General features: G+C 50.1%; 1 protein-coding gene across 2 annotated transcripts in view; it reads left to right on the forward strand.

Annotated features, from left to right (window-relative positions):
- The window catches only part of Taok3 (TAO kinase 3), a 179,133-nt gene that overhangs the window by 159,214 nt on the left and 3,755 nt on the right, over positions 1-16,164 (forward strand). For both annotated transcript variants that reach the window (XM_015997445.3, XM_006970814.4), the window contains exons 19-20: positions 7,375-7,614; positions 10,052-10,264. In XM_015997445.3, coding sequence (XP_015852931.1) covers positions 7,375-7,614; positions 10,052-10,264 — 453 coding nt within the window. The remainder of the gene's footprint in view (positions 1-7,374; positions 7,615-10,051; positions 10,265-16,164) is intronic.

Genomic DNA, 16,164 nt, shown 5'->3' on the forward strand with positions numbered 1-16,164 from the left:
GCAGGATGGGAGACGGAGACAGGAGAACCCCTGACCTCCACAAACATGTGTGGCGTGGCATGCTCCCACATTCAACGCACCATACATACATACATATATACATACATACATACATACATACACACACATCAGAGACATATACTCATACCATGTATACACACACACAAACACACACATACACACACAGTTGGGTTTTTGTTTGTTTGTTTGTTTGTTTGTTTGTTTTAATAAAAATACGCCAGGCGGTGGTAGTGCTCGCCTTTAATCCCAGCACTCGGGAGGCAGAGCCAGGCGGATCTCTGTGAGTTCAAGGCCAGCCTAGGCTACAGAATGAGATCCAGGAAAGGTGCAAAGCTACACAGAGAAACCCTGTCTCCAAAAAAATTTTTAAAAAATAAAATAAAATAAAAATAAAAAGCCCTATAGCTAGTTAGAAATAAGATTTTTTTTTTCATCTGACAGTTACTGTTACTCCAATAGCAGATATTTAGGGAAACTTTGAGGTCAAGGGGTCAGTTATCACCAATAAAAATTATAGAAAGTTACTACTCTCCAACATGATTTTTTAAAAAAAGCTATATTCCTGAAGAGATGGCTCAGAGGATAAGAGCATTGTTCATCATTCTTGCAATGGAGCTGGGATCAGGTCCCAGCACTCATATAGCTGTTTACAACCACCTGTAACTCCAGTTCCATGGAATCCAGTGCCCACTTCTGGCACATAGGTAGTACACGTGGACACACACACACACACACACACAGCTAAACAAAGGATAGCCCTGTGGGAGTATTTTTCTTAAGGATTCAGATTTTCCTCTTTTAATCTTACCTGCTTTCATGAAAATGATCAGTGCTTTTCTATTAAAAAAAAAAACAGCAGGAACACTGAAGAATAGAAAAACATAAAGTGTAATATAAAATGTTATTTTTAATTATGGGATAGAAGTTGTCTCCACTTAAGGTATATACTCAGTGCTTTGACATAGTGTTCATTGTGAAACTATCATATTTGAATTCATTGTCACATCCACCAGCCCCACAGTTTCTGCATGTATGTGTGTGCATTGTACACAATGTGTGCATGCATGATGTGTGTATGTATATGTCTTTGTGTATTATGTGCATTCATTATGTGTGCAGGCATCATGTATCACGTGTATATGCATGCATCATGTGCAGGTATATATGTGTATATGCATACATTATGTGCAAGTGTATATGCATGTATTATGTGCAGGTATATATGTGTATATGCATACATTATGTGAAATTGTATATTCCTGCTTGAGTGAGGAAATTTCTGTTCCATCCTCCCAAATATACATATGGCAAGCTATTGTCATCATGTTGTCCTTTAGATATCCAGAAATTATTCATCTTGCATAATGAATGAAATAATGAAAATTTGGTGCCTTTTGGTCAATATCAGACTTTCTCCATAATCTCATATCATCCAGTTTCTACTCCTATTCATTTAGTATATATTATTCTAGAGTCCCCCACCCCCACCTCCCCCTATCTTATGTATGATATTAGCTCTGTGGCATTATCTGCAAGCAATAGACACAAACTCTGGCTGGCTTAGGCATGGTAATGACATTTTTCAAGAATTTATTTTTATTTTATGTGTATGGATGTTTTGCCTGCATGTGAAAGAGGCCAGAAGAGGGTGGTAGGTCCCTCTAGAACTGGAATTATAGGCAATTGTGATCCACTATGTGGGTGTTGGGAACCCAACCCAGGTCCTTAGCAAGAGCAGCAAGCTCTCTTAAGCACTGAGCTACCTTTCCAACCCCAGAATTACCTGGAAGGGTAAGGGGTAGGTAATGGAGCTGAGGGAAAGAGCCAGGAATGATGAGGAGATGTGCTGGGAAAGCACCTTCCGTGATGCAAAAGGCAAGAGCTCTCTCTGCCCCTCTGGGCACTGTCATTGGGCTGTATCTCTGCAGTCCTGTTACTGGATCATTTCTGTATGGCATCCAGTTCCCAGGAGGGAGAGAACTTGAGTGGGTAATATGTCTGTCCTCAGTGGAACACTCTGACTCCAGCAAGGATGGAGTCCTTTCTCAAAGCAGAAGAGGAAGGCTAGGGCAGGGAGAGTGCAGAAATATCAGATGTCCACCACACGACTTCACCTTTCTCCATTTACCATGGAGCATGCAGAGCACTGCCCTGCTCTCCACAGCCTCACAGGATTCACTCATAGTCACAGATCTGTAGCTAATACTGCTCCTCTCAGGGCATGTGTGGAAATGGGAATGCCACCACCACCACCACCACCACCAAGAACATCTCTGTATGCAAGTGTTTTTAGTGTCTCAAGGTGTGGCTCAGTGGTAGACAGCTCACCTAGCATGCACGAGGCCATGGGTTCCTTGTAGTGATATTTGCTCCGCCCATGACCTTGGAAGCAAATACCACTACAGGTTCCTTCCCCAGCACTGCAGAAAAAATCAGTCATTCAACATTTCAGTGCATGCATAAGTTGGGAAGAAAAGGGTTTATTTGGCTTATACTTCAGCATTGCTGTTCATCACTGAAGGAAGTCAGGACAGGAACTCAAACAGGGCAGGATCCTGGAGGCCAGAGCTGATGCAGAAGCCATGGAGGGGTGCTGCTTACTGGCTTGCTCCTCATGGCCTGCTCAGCCTGCTTTCTTATAGAACCCAGGACCAGCAGCCCAGGATTGGCAGCACCCACCGTGGGCTGGGCCCTCCCCCATTGATCACTAAATGAGAAAATGCCTTACAGCTGGAACTCAAGGAGGCATTTCCTCAGCTGAGGCTCCTTCCTCTGATGACTCTAGCTTGTGTCAAGTTGACACACAAAACCACCCAGTGCAAGGCACTTGCTGAGCTTGATCCCTGAAAACCACATGCACCCACGCATGTACACTCATAGAGTAATAAAAATTTAAAGACAGACAGACAGATGCTACCGAGTCACTCTCTTAGGAGTCTGTAGTTCTACCAGCGAACATAACTTCCTTCATTCCTTTCTGAGCTGTCAGACTTCTTTTAGCTCACAAAGCAGGTGTAAAGGAACACCAATGTCTGTCTGAGTCTTCCTAACCCTGTCCAAGAACCAGAACTCCAAACACCAGAACTAAGAAATCGCTAAATATACAGTCCAACAGCAGCACCATTGTGAAGTTTGAATTCTAAGCCAGATGTGGGTGGCACACACCCATGATCCCAGCACTCAGAAGGCTGAGGCAGGAGAATCGTGAGTCAGGAGGCCAGCATGGGAAGCTTATCAAGACCCTGTCTCAAAATACCACTTGAGAAGGGCTGGAGATTTTGCTTAGTGGGAGAATCCCTTCCTGGCAAAGGGAGCCTCTGCCCAGCGCCCCCCTCCCCCCAGGGCATGTGGACCTTGAGTGCTTGGCAGGCAGGGTCCCAATGCCATCAACTATGGTTCAGCTCATTTTTTAAAAATTGTATACAAGCCACAGGCATGCATGGCTCTAACATATAATGTGTCGTTAGTGTCTAGAGCATTCTAACACAGGAAGATACACTCACTGGGATATCTTTTCACAGAAAATGTTGCAAACCTGAAAACCAGAATTTTATTAGCCTCTATTCAACTGCACAGAAGTTGTATGTGATCTTAGACCTTCAGCTCCCCAGTGCCTCACGGTTACATATAAAAGTCTTTATAAGGAGCCCTCAGGGTGGTGGCACATGCCTTTAATTCCAGCATTCAGGAGGCAGAAGCAGGCAGATCTCTATGAGTTCAAGACCAGCCTGGTCTACATAGAGTTCCAGGCCATCTATACTATCCAAAAATAAATAAATAAACAAACAAATAAAATCTTTGCAAGGTTTTCACTTTACAGAGAGGCACAGTTAGAGCTCGGTGAGCTGTATGAAAAAAAAAATTTTTTTAATTGAGAAGTGGGTACAGTGGTGCATACCTGAAGTCCCCACTGTCTGGAAGGCTGAGTCTGAGGCAGAAGGATTACTTGGGTGCAGGAGTTGGGAACCAGCCTGGGCACCATAGCAATACTCCCACATAAAAGAAAAAAATTGAAAGTACATTGCATGTTGTCATGTAGGCATGGCATTGGACTCAGACATAAAACAGATATGAAATAAAATAGGAAAAGGCTTCCCATGGCTGGAACTATTACATGCAGCTGGCCGTCTTATACCTCTAAACTTAGATATAGGATTTCCGACAAAGGACCAGCCTAGAAATTGCACCCCAACACCATTTTTGTTACCATACTTAGATTCTCTAAATAATTTGCAAAACCAAGTGTAAGATACTCTATGCCAGTTATTCATTTCTAAGTACAGAAAAACAATGACGCATGGTTACATTCTGAAGCGTTTTTGTGGGATCTGCCATATCATCTTCACAAGCATTATTTGTGCTGGGTGGGAAGGCCCTGAACTTATGCCTGAAGAAACTAAAGTTGTGTGTTAAGGGGTTTCTCTGCATAGGAAGCTTGCCAAAGCCACAGACCTCAAGTCACCAGAAGGACCAAAGCCGACTCTCACCTGAGCATTGCTTGGATGACTCCTGAACGTTAGTATTGGTCAGCAGCCACTGCATAGCTCAGTGCACCCCATGCAGGTGTCCATCAAAGCCCAGAGCATCCCGTACAGGTGTCCCCCAGCACCCAGAGCCACTCCATTCAAGAAGAGAAGCCCATGATGTCTACTTACAGTACTTGCTTGGTATTGTTTACTTCTAGTCTCTGAGCAGCTTGAGCTCAATTTGGGTTTCCGGAATTAGTGTGGAGCTAGAAAGCTCAGCACTGTGGGACAGGGACCTTCATTCACTTACGGCGCTTTCTTTGGCACTCCCTGGGTTTATCTGATTACCTGTGGGAAGGCTCAGGTTCCCATGGTACTGGCCACTCACTGGAATTTGAAAGAAGACATTTAGTTTGGGCTGGAGAGATCTCTCAGTGGTTAAAAGCACGGGCTATTCTACCAGAGAACCTGGGTTCAGTTCCCAGCACCCACATGGTGGCTCCCAACCATCTGTCACTCCATTTTTAGGGGATCTGATGCCTTCTTCCAGCACTCATATAATGCAGGCAAAGCACTCACAGACATAAAATCATTCTTTTTTAAAAAGAAGAATTTGGTAGTCTCTATAAAGAGGCAAAAAGAAAAGCATGGAAGCTGGCAGAATCCGCTTTTGTGAACCGAAACATTTAGACCATGTTTACACCATAGCTACTCCTGTTACTGTAGTTACTACAAGCCGAGCCCCAGGGATGCCCTTGGTCCAGCTCCATCCCTTGTATCTGTGTCTGCATCGGCACACAGCACGCGTGTAATGATGCTTGCTGAGTGACTAAAGGAATGTTCTATGGCAGTGCTCTAGGGCTAGACAGACGCTGTGGGTGGAGCCAGCATATGCAGGATCCTCGCAAGCACCCATACAACATCCCTGTAAACACACAGGCCTCCCATCTCCTCCCCTCACAGATGCCGGGAGAGGCGGGGCACCCAGGTGCTCCCCTGCCAAGCCCAGCTCCCAGCTCCCTTCCACCAAACTTCCCACCACACACCCTCTCTGGAGCATCCTCTTCCCGGCCCTGCGCTTTTCCCTCTTCAGTGTGTGCAGACCCTGTTTCCCTGCGCTGGTTAAGGCTCTCTGGCTTGCATGCTAACTGGAATTTATTTGGGTTGTCCTTCGGTCTAAACCAGGAGTGACAGTGTAGAAATACAGGAAAAGTGCCATGACTTTAATCTCAGCAGCACTCAGGAGGCAGGAGCAGGCGGATCTCTGTGAGTTCGAGGCCAGCCTGGGCTAAGTTGTAGGTTCCAGGCCAGTCTAGACTACGTAGTGAGACTCTGTCTGGGGGATTGTGGGAGAATCCAAAACAGAAATGAACAACAATCTCAGCAGCTGTTACTAGAGCTGGACATAGAGATGGGCTGAAACGCAGCCAAGACTTGGGTACAAAATACTCACTGCACACGTTTCTCTCTCCCTCTCCCTGGTTCCCCTCCCCCTTCCTTCTTCCCTCTCCTTCCCTTCTCCCTCTTCCCTTTCTTCTGAAGTCTAGCTTTATCTAGCCCTCATCCCTCCTAGCAGCAGGTGACTATCATCCCATGGTCCCTGCATGTACCGTGAGTCACTCCAGCCACCACAGACAACTGGCCGCCCCGAGTCACAGCTCCAAATTCCTAAGAGAGAAAGTAGACTGGTTATTATGCCTTGGGCCCACCTTGGATCCAGTCAGCTGTGAGACCAGCACCTCCTTCACCATTAGAGGATCTCCAAGTCGAGGCCAGCAGCTTAGTGAACGCTGGCCTGAATCTGGGCTGGTGGTCTAGATCTTTGCGACTAGTGCATTGAGGACACAGCCTTAAGGGCCTGGGGGTGTAGCTTAGTGGTAGAGCGCTTGCCCAGCATGTGCAGTGCTCTGGATGCAAAGCCCAGGGCATGAGGTTCAAATCCCCAGTCTGGAGTGAGAGATGAAAAGTCTCAGGTTAGTAGGGAGGACCTTTTACTTGATCTTTTCTTTTTTTCTGGTAGATCCTTCCCCACTCTCCAGGGGAGGCAAGGAGGAGAAAAGCATCAGACAGGCAGGAGTAGAACTAAGCAGCAGTCTGGGGGTGTGGCTCGGCAGAAAAGCGCTTGCCTAGCACATGCAAGGCTCTGGGTTCCGTCTCCAGTGCCATAGGAAGACGTCGGGAGAGAGGGAGAAGGAAGGAAGGAAGACGTAGAACTGAAAATACCAAGTGTTAGATCTAGACACGATCCGTCTGCCGTGGGAAAGATGAAAGGGAAGTGCTGTGCTCAGATTTCTCCCAGCATGCCCTAAGCTCTGCTTTTAAAAAATAGATAATTGGCCCACTTCTGTTATGTACAAAAACAGGGTATTTCCCCCGAAAGCTGAGGGCAATGCGGGCATTCCCAACTGAGTTCTCAGCACTGGCCCCATATCAGAGTCACCTGGAGATCTTGACCCTGGTCACATAACAAGAGTCACCTGGAGAAGGCTTTAAAATTGAAATGGGGGGGAGGGAGTCCCAGACAATTGTCAGAATTTGGGGGTGTGTTTCCTTATATGAGTTTAATGGGTAGCCAGCACGGGAGCCCCTCACACAATCGAAGACCCACAGCCGCTCTGTGAGACAGGAAAAGACCATGGGGGATTAACCCCATTTCCCAGATAGTGCAGCTGTGACGGCTGGGAAGTTTCCATCTCGTGAGTGGTGGCCTCACCCCAGAATGCAAAGCTCCAGGGACCGCCCCTCTGATCTCATTAAGTCATGCTGCAAACACTAACGGACTAATTAGGAGCCATCCCTCACCGCGCCGCCGTGTGTGTCCCTCCCTTGTCCGCTCCGCTCATCTCTCTCTCTCTCTCTCCCTTCATCTTTTTGCTCCTGGGTGCAGGAACTAAATAAAAAGAGGACCCAGAAGGAGATGGAGCACGCCATGCTGATCCGTCACGACGAGTCCACCCGAGAGTTGGAGTACAGGCAACTGCACACCCTGCAGAAGCTCCGCATGGACCTGATCCGGTTACAGCACCAGACGGAGCTGGAGAACCAGCTGGAGTACAATAAGAGGCGGGAGCGGGAGCTGCACCGGAAGCACGTCATGGAGCTTCGGCAACAGCCGAAAAACTTAAAGGTAAGAGGGCGTGGCGCGCATCCTCACGCAGAGGGGCGGGGCCGCCGCGGCCTGTCTGTCTGTGTTCCACCCCACAGAATCGGGCTCTCCAGGTGCGGTGTCCAGGGCTCCCTCGGCAGGCTGGGAAGCGGCTTTGGAATCCCTCTAAGCTGCAGGGCCCTTGGCCCTCCCTGTTGTTCAGTCCGTCGCCTACCTGAGCCACTGGTTCCCCACCAGAGGGGCTGGAGAGATGGCTCGGCGCTTAAGAGCGCTGGCTGCTCTTCCAGATTGTTGATCCCCAGCACCCACACAGCAGTGCACAACCATGACCTCCAAGGGCGCCGGGCACCCATGCGGTGCACAGACACATTCTGACCAAACACTCATACATATAAAATAAAGCTAGGAAACTGAAAGTGAGCGAGGACACTTCACTTCAGTCAGTGAAGTGTTTGCGAGGTCTATCCCCGAGAGCAGCGGTTCTCAACCTGTGGGTCATGACCCCTATGAAGATCAAATGTCCCTTTCACAGGGGCTCACCTAAGACCGTCAGGAGACATGGATATTTACATTACAATTCATAAAAGTAGCAAAATTACAGTTATGAAGAAGCAACAACAGTCATTTTATGGTGGAGGGTCACCACAACATGAGGAACTGTATTAAGGAGTCGCAGCGTTAGGAAGGTTGAGGACCACTGCCCTAGAACCTATGTTAAAAAAACAAAAAGAAAGAAAGAAAGAAAAAGAAAAAGTTGGGGCTAGAGAGATGGCTCAGAGGTCAGGAGCACTGGCTGTTCTTCCAGAGGTCCCGAGTTCAATTCCCAGTAACCACGTGGTGGCTCACAACCATCTGTAATGAGATCTGGTGCCCTCTTCTGGTCTACAAGGATACATGCAAACAGAACACGGTCTACGTAATAAGTAGATAGATAGATAGATAGATAGATAGATAGATAGATAGATAGATAGATAGATAGATAGATAGATCTTTTTTAAAAAAAAAAAGTTGGGCTGGGCACATATAGTAGTGTTACACACAGAGAGGTAGACAGGCTCCCTTAAGGCCAGCCTGGTCTACATAGTGAGCTCTGGGCCAGCCAGAGCTACACAGTGAGACCCTGTGCCACCAAATAAAAAGAAAACAACAACAAAAATTGCTGTCTGTAAGCCCAGCTCTTCTGGGCAGCTTTCTGGAGCTGGCTGGCCACCCACCTAGCCTGCTTTTCAGCCCCAGGCTTTTGCCAGATACTGTCTCAAAAGAAAAAGAAAAATAGACAGTATCTGTGGTACCTACCCACGGTTGTCCTCTGACCTCCATCTACATAGACACAAGTGCTCCCAGCAAAAAAAAAAAAAAAAAAAAAAAAAAAAAAAAGGCTGAGGAACTGTCCATGGTCCTAGCCCCAGTCAATGAGAACATCTGTCCTCAAGGCTGTGATTCACAAACAGGCTACTCCAAAGCCACAGCCAGAGTTAGAGGGCTCCGGTGTAGCTCACTAGCGACATCTGCCGTGGGCCTGGGAATCAGGCCTGGCTCTCCCGGCTGCAGTGGGGGTGGCCCTGGCAGCCTCCAGCTAATCCTAGCATGGCACTAGTTGGCCAAGTTCTGTGTCCTCAGCCACCGGCGTGTGTCACGAAGAGAGGCCGGTTGTCAGTGCTGGCACAGACGCAGGCCGCCCTTAGTCACCCGGGCACGTCTTCCAGGCAAACCCTAGGCACATCCCCGACCCCTGCCTGCCAGCAGAAGCCCTGAGTGTTCAAGTGTCGGGGAGACATTTGGAGCCAGGGCCTTGGAAGCTGACTGTATGGTGTCACTCCTTTCTGAGCGTGGAAATAAAAGGGAATAGTGCATACACGGATGTACACACTCGCCCAGGGGAAAGAAAACTCAGTGAGGCCGGGCGCCGGCGATGGCGCATGCCTTTAATCCCAGCACTCGGGAAGTAGAGACAGGCGGATCTCTGTGAGTTCGAGGCCAGCCTGGGCTACAGAGTGAGTTCCAGGAAAGGTGCAAAGCTACACAGAGAAACCCTGTCTCAAAAAACCAAAAAAAAAAAAAAAAAAAGAAAGAAAAGAAAAAAAAAAACCTCACCGAACAATAGGAGCCACTAAAGACTTGGAGGAGACCGGGGAAATAATTACCAACCTTTAACAAGTCTCATAATATTCCACAGTCTACTTACAAACGTAGTTCCCCCTGTTATAATCCATTTTTTCCTTAAGCCATTTGTCAATTCTAAATCAATTCCATCCATTTCATGTAAAAACAAACAAACAAAAACAAACAAAAAACGGAGCACTTGTAGTGTGACCTCCGGCATACATTGCCCCTGCCCTTTTCAGGATTGCTGGCTGTCCTGTGGGAGTCCCGTGCTTGTTGTGTGTCATACAACCCAGGGACTTCCGTGCGGACTGACCCTCTTTTTCTCTCTGTTGCTTTTTTTTCTCCCTGCCAGGCCATGGAAATGCAAATCAAAAAACAGTTTCAGGACACTTGCAAAGTACAGACCAAACAGTACAAAGCACTCAAAAATCACCAGTTGGAAGTCACTCCAAAGAATGAGCACAAAACAATCTTAAAGACACTGAAAGACGAGCAGACGAGAAAGCTGGCCATTTTGGCAGAGCAGTACGAACAGAGTATAAACGAGATGATGGCCTCTCAGGCGGTAAGTGGGCAGGCTCGTTGCCACGGCTCCGAGAGCTTTGGGGATCTCACGGAACGTCAAGATCCGGCTTTCACTCCCAAGCACCTTCTGGGGATGTGTTGGTTTAGGATATATGGGCGGCTTCTTTTCCTGCCCCAGGAACGGAGGAAAATGACGACGCCGAGCAAAGCCAAGGCCATTCGGATACAAGCCGGAATGCGTCTTATAAAGATGGAGCCGAAGGAGCAGTGCCGGTCCAGCCGGGGGCGGGGCGCGCACGTAGGGAGGGGGGCGAGATGGGATGGATACCACATGTCGTGTTTACGCTTATTCATCAGAGGTTTACTGACCACCACCGCAACTAATGTCAGGCATGGCCCTGCTGCCTCTGAGCTCATGGTCACGTGAGGGGAGACACACACACACACACACACACACACACACACACACACACACACACACATATATGCTAAATAAACCCTGGCCAAGCCTCGGCCGGCAGCGCTGCGCTGGGCCCAGAGACAGTGGAGCTAGCTAGCTAGGGTCTCATGCTGTGTCAGGGAGGCTGGGAAGCCAGATCATTGAGTGCTGATAGCCAAGCACACTGAGTCCTTAGTTGTTGGGGTACCCAGGGCCTTGGAAGGACAAGGAGGAACAGGGAAGCTGGCCTGGAAAATACCTGGAGAACAAAAAGGAAGCCATGAAAATCCATGGGCCGACGATATAGACAAAGGTCCAGATAAGGAGAGTGTGCACCTGGGGCTCCAAGCTGGAGGGTCAAGGAGCAGGAAAGCTGTGATCCCAGCATTCAGAAGACTGAGGCAGGAGGACGGTGGCAGCATGGACTACTGTGGAGACCTAGTCTTGGGAAACAAAGGCGGGGGATGTAGTTCATCAGTAGACCACTTGCAGGAGGGCCCCCAGCACCACAAAGAAGATGAAGGGGGGAAGGAAGAAGGGAGGAAAAGGTAGAAGAAAAGAGGAAGAGAGGGAGGGAGGGAAAGGGAAGGAGAAAGGGGGGCCCCCGTGTACCCCTCCTGTCTTATTCCCAGGCTAGTCTCTCCTGGTTCTCCACTGTGTCCCAGGATCCCCAGATCCCAAGGATGTTGGTAGGTTGGGAAATGGGTCTGTCGGATCATTGAATGACGTCATCCCACAGCACCCAGCCCCAATGGCCAATGGTTTACTCAACAGAAGCATTAGTTCCACCTGAGGGTGCAACCTGCAAAGACGCAGAAACCCCAAAGGGTCTGAGAATGAATGGCCAGCCCGACCAGCTGCCACAGCCGGGGAGTATCACACAGGGTGGGAGGGGGTGTGGATGAGGGTCAGAGGCTCTGAGGCAGGAGGTGAGCTGTTACTCTACAACGAGAGGTCTCAGATGTCCAGTGTGCCATTGCCATGAGCCCTGGGGTCCACCACAGCACAAGAGGGAGGTGGGAGGCAGGCACACGGACATGGCGAGGGCTGGGCAGGGTTTGGGGGACATTTAGGAGGGGTGGCAGAAAGAATTGAGCTTCAGAGTGGAACTGACAGGAGACTGGGAGGGTTGAGGAAAGAGGGTGGACTCGGATGCCGGGCACAGTAACTGAGCAGGGTGGCACCCTGCAGGTGTCCATGTGGAGAGATCCAGATACTGAAATCTGCCGGTCAGAAGGGACGCCAGGAGTAAAGACAAAAGGTCCCATGCCTGTGCCTCGTGAGGGCAGCTATGACAGTTAGGGGTACGTGAAATCTACCAGGGGCTGGGCTGGGGTGGGTGTGGAGTTTGAGAAGCAGGCTGGAGCAGGATCTGGTAGCCATCCATGTTTGAAGGCTAGGTAGGTGTAGATCAAAGGGGATGAGTACCCAAAGATCAGGAGGGGCCAGGAGAGAGCAAGTCACGGAAGGCTGAGCGAAGGTTCCCACCGGAGGGTTCAAATGTGCAGGAGCCGCGAGAGCAGGAAACCCCGGTGACCTCCCCGCTTTGGACAGTGGCTTTAGCCAGTGCAGAACAGCAGCTGGAGTGGAAGGTGCTCTCCCCCTTCAAAGGGATGCGGCCGCAGCTCAGCAGGCAGAGTGCTTACCCAGCACACACGAGGCCCTGGGTTTGATCCTCCACACTGCAGAAACTGGCATGGTGACACCCACCTGTGATCCCGGCACCTGGACAATGGAGCAGGAGGATCAGAAGTTCAAAGTCATCCTCAGCCACCTCGCAAGTTTGAGGCCAGCCTGGGCTACATGAGGACCCTGTCTCAAAAATAAAAGAGTGCCCATAAAAAGAAGAAACCGCACTCGGGACTCCCTCTGCCATCCTCGTCGGTAGAGGCAGATGGACGTGTAGCACACGGAGGGGACAGTTAAGGAAGCTGCTGCCAGGAGGGAGAGGGAGAGGCTGAAACATGTTCCTAAGCTGATGGGTGCTGCTGCACTCATTCATACCTTCATCCATCCATCCATCTGGCATTTATGACTGACTGCACCATGCCCCAGGCACCCCTGCAGAGGACATGATAAATAAGAGATCCCTCACTCCCCAACCAGGTCCCAGGGGACAACAGAGGAAGCCACATCAAAAGGGGGCTGCTGTGCATGGAGTAGGGCGGAAGCAGGAAGGGAGCGGTGGACCCAGAAGGGCTAGCCTGGTCTATAGTGGCAGAAGTGGGAAAACTGTAGCCCACCTGAAGAACTCGGAGGCATCAGTTCTGTCTGGGACGTGGAGAGCTACGGATCTCGCCTGGGAATAAGACAGGAATGCACAGGGGCCAGGTCACAGTCAGGTCTGCAGGCCTCGCTCGGCACAGTGCACTGTCACTAAAGTGTAGGGGACCTGGCCTCATATTGCTGTTTGGGGACCATCCCTGAAAGACACACAGAGAATGGCCTGAGAGTCCCCAAGAGCGACGGGAGCCTACTGTGGTGTTTGTGCTCTTGCTCGGCCACAAGGGGACGCTGCCTTCACTAGAGATGTGATGCTGGGGTGAGGGGAGAGGTGGCCATGTTTGAGACACAGGCCAGAGGTGCAGGGAGTGTGCTTGGGACAGGGCCAAGATGCTGAGTGAGGGTTAAGGAAGGACCTAAGTCTCTGGGTTGAGCCTAATGGTAGGTGACAGGGATGGCTTATTAAAAAGGCAATGGGACAGTCTGGGGAAGGGCAAGCAGGAAGTTGAGTTTGTAGTGGTCATGCTGAACTCATGGGTCTACCAAACAGCCCAGGTGAATCTGCCTAGCACCTAAACAGAAGAAAGCGAGGGAGAAAACTGGAGGACGTGCCCTCCCAGGCAACTCTGGTGTGCCAGCATTTGCCCAAGAGATACTCTTGGAGGAAACAGGAGCCCTCAGGAGGAGCAGTTAGAAGAGGACCCAGGCTAAAGCCCTGGAGCACCCACATTTCCTGAGGTCCTGCCTGGCAGGGACTAGCTGGGAAAGAAGTAGAGTGGGGAGAAAAACACGGGGAGGGTGTGACGCAGTGTCTCGGGAGTCAGGGACAAAGTCCAGGCTAGAGGAAGGAATTGGAAGAAAGGAGGCCCTCAGCGGTGGCGGGCCCTGCTGGGAGGTGAGGTCACTAAGGGACCTCACAAAGATGTTCAGAAACCTGAGCGTGAGGGTGTAAGTGGAGGACGGTGAGGGAAAGACGAGAGGTAAGGAGCAAGAAAGGTGATGGATGGGGTTAGCACCAGGTAGATTCCTGTCTTGGTCTTTGTTTTGTTTTAAGGCAGGGTCTCTTGTAGCCCAGGCTAGCCTGAACCTCACTATGTTGCCAAGGTTGACTTTGAACTCCTGATTCTCCTGCCTCCCCACCTCCCAAGCACTGGGATTACAGATGTTCATCACCACACCCTGTTTATTCTGGGCTTGAGATGGGACCAGGGCTTCATGCGTGCCCCATATGGACTCTGCCAGCCCAGCCACACCCCAGCCTGGCCCTTGTCAAGGGGGCAAGGTCTAGTGAACATGTTATGTAAGCTGGCAGACACAGGGTAAGGAATGTGGGCTAAGAGGAGAGCAGCGCCCTCTCTCTTAAACCAGGGAGTATGGCCATCACAGCTGTCCACCACTGGCCTTGGGCCATGAGTCGGGTGTGACCTTTTAAGTACCCGCTGTGAATCCCTCCTTTACCTGTGTGAACCGGAGGCTCACTGAAGGAAGGCCGGTCACATTAGCTACTGTTCAGGACAAGAGTCGGCACTTTGGTTCTGTAAAGGGACAAGTCATAAATGTGAGAAGCTGTGTAGACCATGAGGTGTCCATCCCACTAGCCAGCTCACCTCTGCAGAACGGGCCAGAAATGGTGTGTGTGTAAGAGAGAGCCAGCCTGCATGCCCTAGTAAAACTTTAGTTATAAACAGGCACGGCCTAGGGGCTGTAGCATTCCCATTTCCAGCATTTGGGGGAGGGGAGGGGGTCACATCTTGGGTGGAGGCTGTGAGCTGTATGCTAGACCACCACCGAGTCACACTGCACACTCCCTTGCCTCCTCCTCTTGTGTGTAAGCCCCTGGAGGAAGCAAGGGTGATATTCACCCACATCATTATAAACCTTAGGGTGCCCTAGTATGTGTGACTGACTGCGGGTGATACATTCCAAAATCTGGACCGCCTGTGGTTTCTAGTACCTGGACTTGTGTGGTCAAAGCTGGCACAGAGCAGAGTTTGAGGATCGCTAAGTGCTAGAGACTGCAGGCTGGGGATCTAGCTGGAGAGGGCTGGTCTAGCATGCAGGAAGTCCTGGGTTTTGTCACCAGCACTGCTGGAATCCCAGCATGGTGGTGCACACCCGTAATCCCTGCATGGTGGTGCACACCTGTAATCCCTGCAGGGCAGTGCACACCTGTAATCTCTGCATGGCAGTGCACACCTGTAATCCCTACATGGTGGTGCACACTTGCCCTTGGGAGGCAGAGGCAGGAGGATTAGAAATTCAAGCTCATCCTTGGCTGCACAGCAGGTTCCAGATCCAGCGTGGCCTGCATGAGACCCTGTCTCAGAGGGAGACACTTCAAGGGTCTAAACTGCCCATTGGAGGTCTAAACTCTTGGCTCGTTCAGGCCTCACAGCAGCTAATGTGTAGAAGCAGAGAATGGCTGGGCTGTCGTTTTCTTTCCTGGTAAGGAACCTCTCAGATCAGGAGAAAATCCCTAACAGTCCTCACTGGGAGCCACGGGACATTTCAACATCATCTGTGAACTATTCTGGCTGTAGACGGTGTGTGCAGCAACCCTGCCCCAAATGGAAAACGGGAAGAGAATGGCCTGTCCCCCAGCAGATTCTAACATAGACTGCTTAGGGTGGGACTCAGAAAACACACTTTTTCTCCATAACTTCATGGCATATTTCCCACAGAAGGACTCGAGAATACACTCTACAAGTAGCTTAATGTTTCCAAAGTCACTTCCCACTGCACATGCTGGGATAGATTGTCAGGTGTCACAGGCGTAGATCAGATGAAGATGATACTGGGGAAATGGACTGTATGGAAAGGTGCAAAGAAACTCAGGGTAGCCACGCTGTCTGACTCGGGGCTCTGACCTCAGTAATCCCAGCCAAACTGAGGGACTGCCTAGTACAGAGGACCTAACCTGTGCTATGCTAATGGTCTGACCCAGGAGCCTCTTGGAGCTCGGGCCTTCAAGATTCCGCAGGTGAACTTGGCCCATCTCCACATAAGATCTGGGCATCTTGGTACAAAATGTAAAGCTAAGGGAACTGGGCCGGGATGCACGCATAATCTAGATCCCATTGCTTCGAAGCAAGATACGTCCCCTGAGGTTATCAGCTGCTCTCAAGGAGTGAGATTTCTGAGCCCGTGGGGTTCTGGGTTGGTGGCGAGGAAGATGCCTTGTATAGCCGCAGCCATGGCCAGCATGATGTGTTTGGTCATGACAGGTACAGTAGGTATGGTCCTCACACGTGTGAATCGTTGTTGAATTCACTTCTGTA

This window comes from Peromyscus maniculatus, chromosome 23, assembly GCF_049852395.1.
Source record: "Peromyscus maniculatus bairdii isolate BWxNUB_F1_BW_parent chromosome 23, HU_Pman_BW_mat_3.1, whole genome shotgun sequence".
NCBI lineage: Eukaryota > Metazoa > Chordata > Mammalia > Rodentia > Cricetidae > Peromyscus > Peromyscus maniculatus.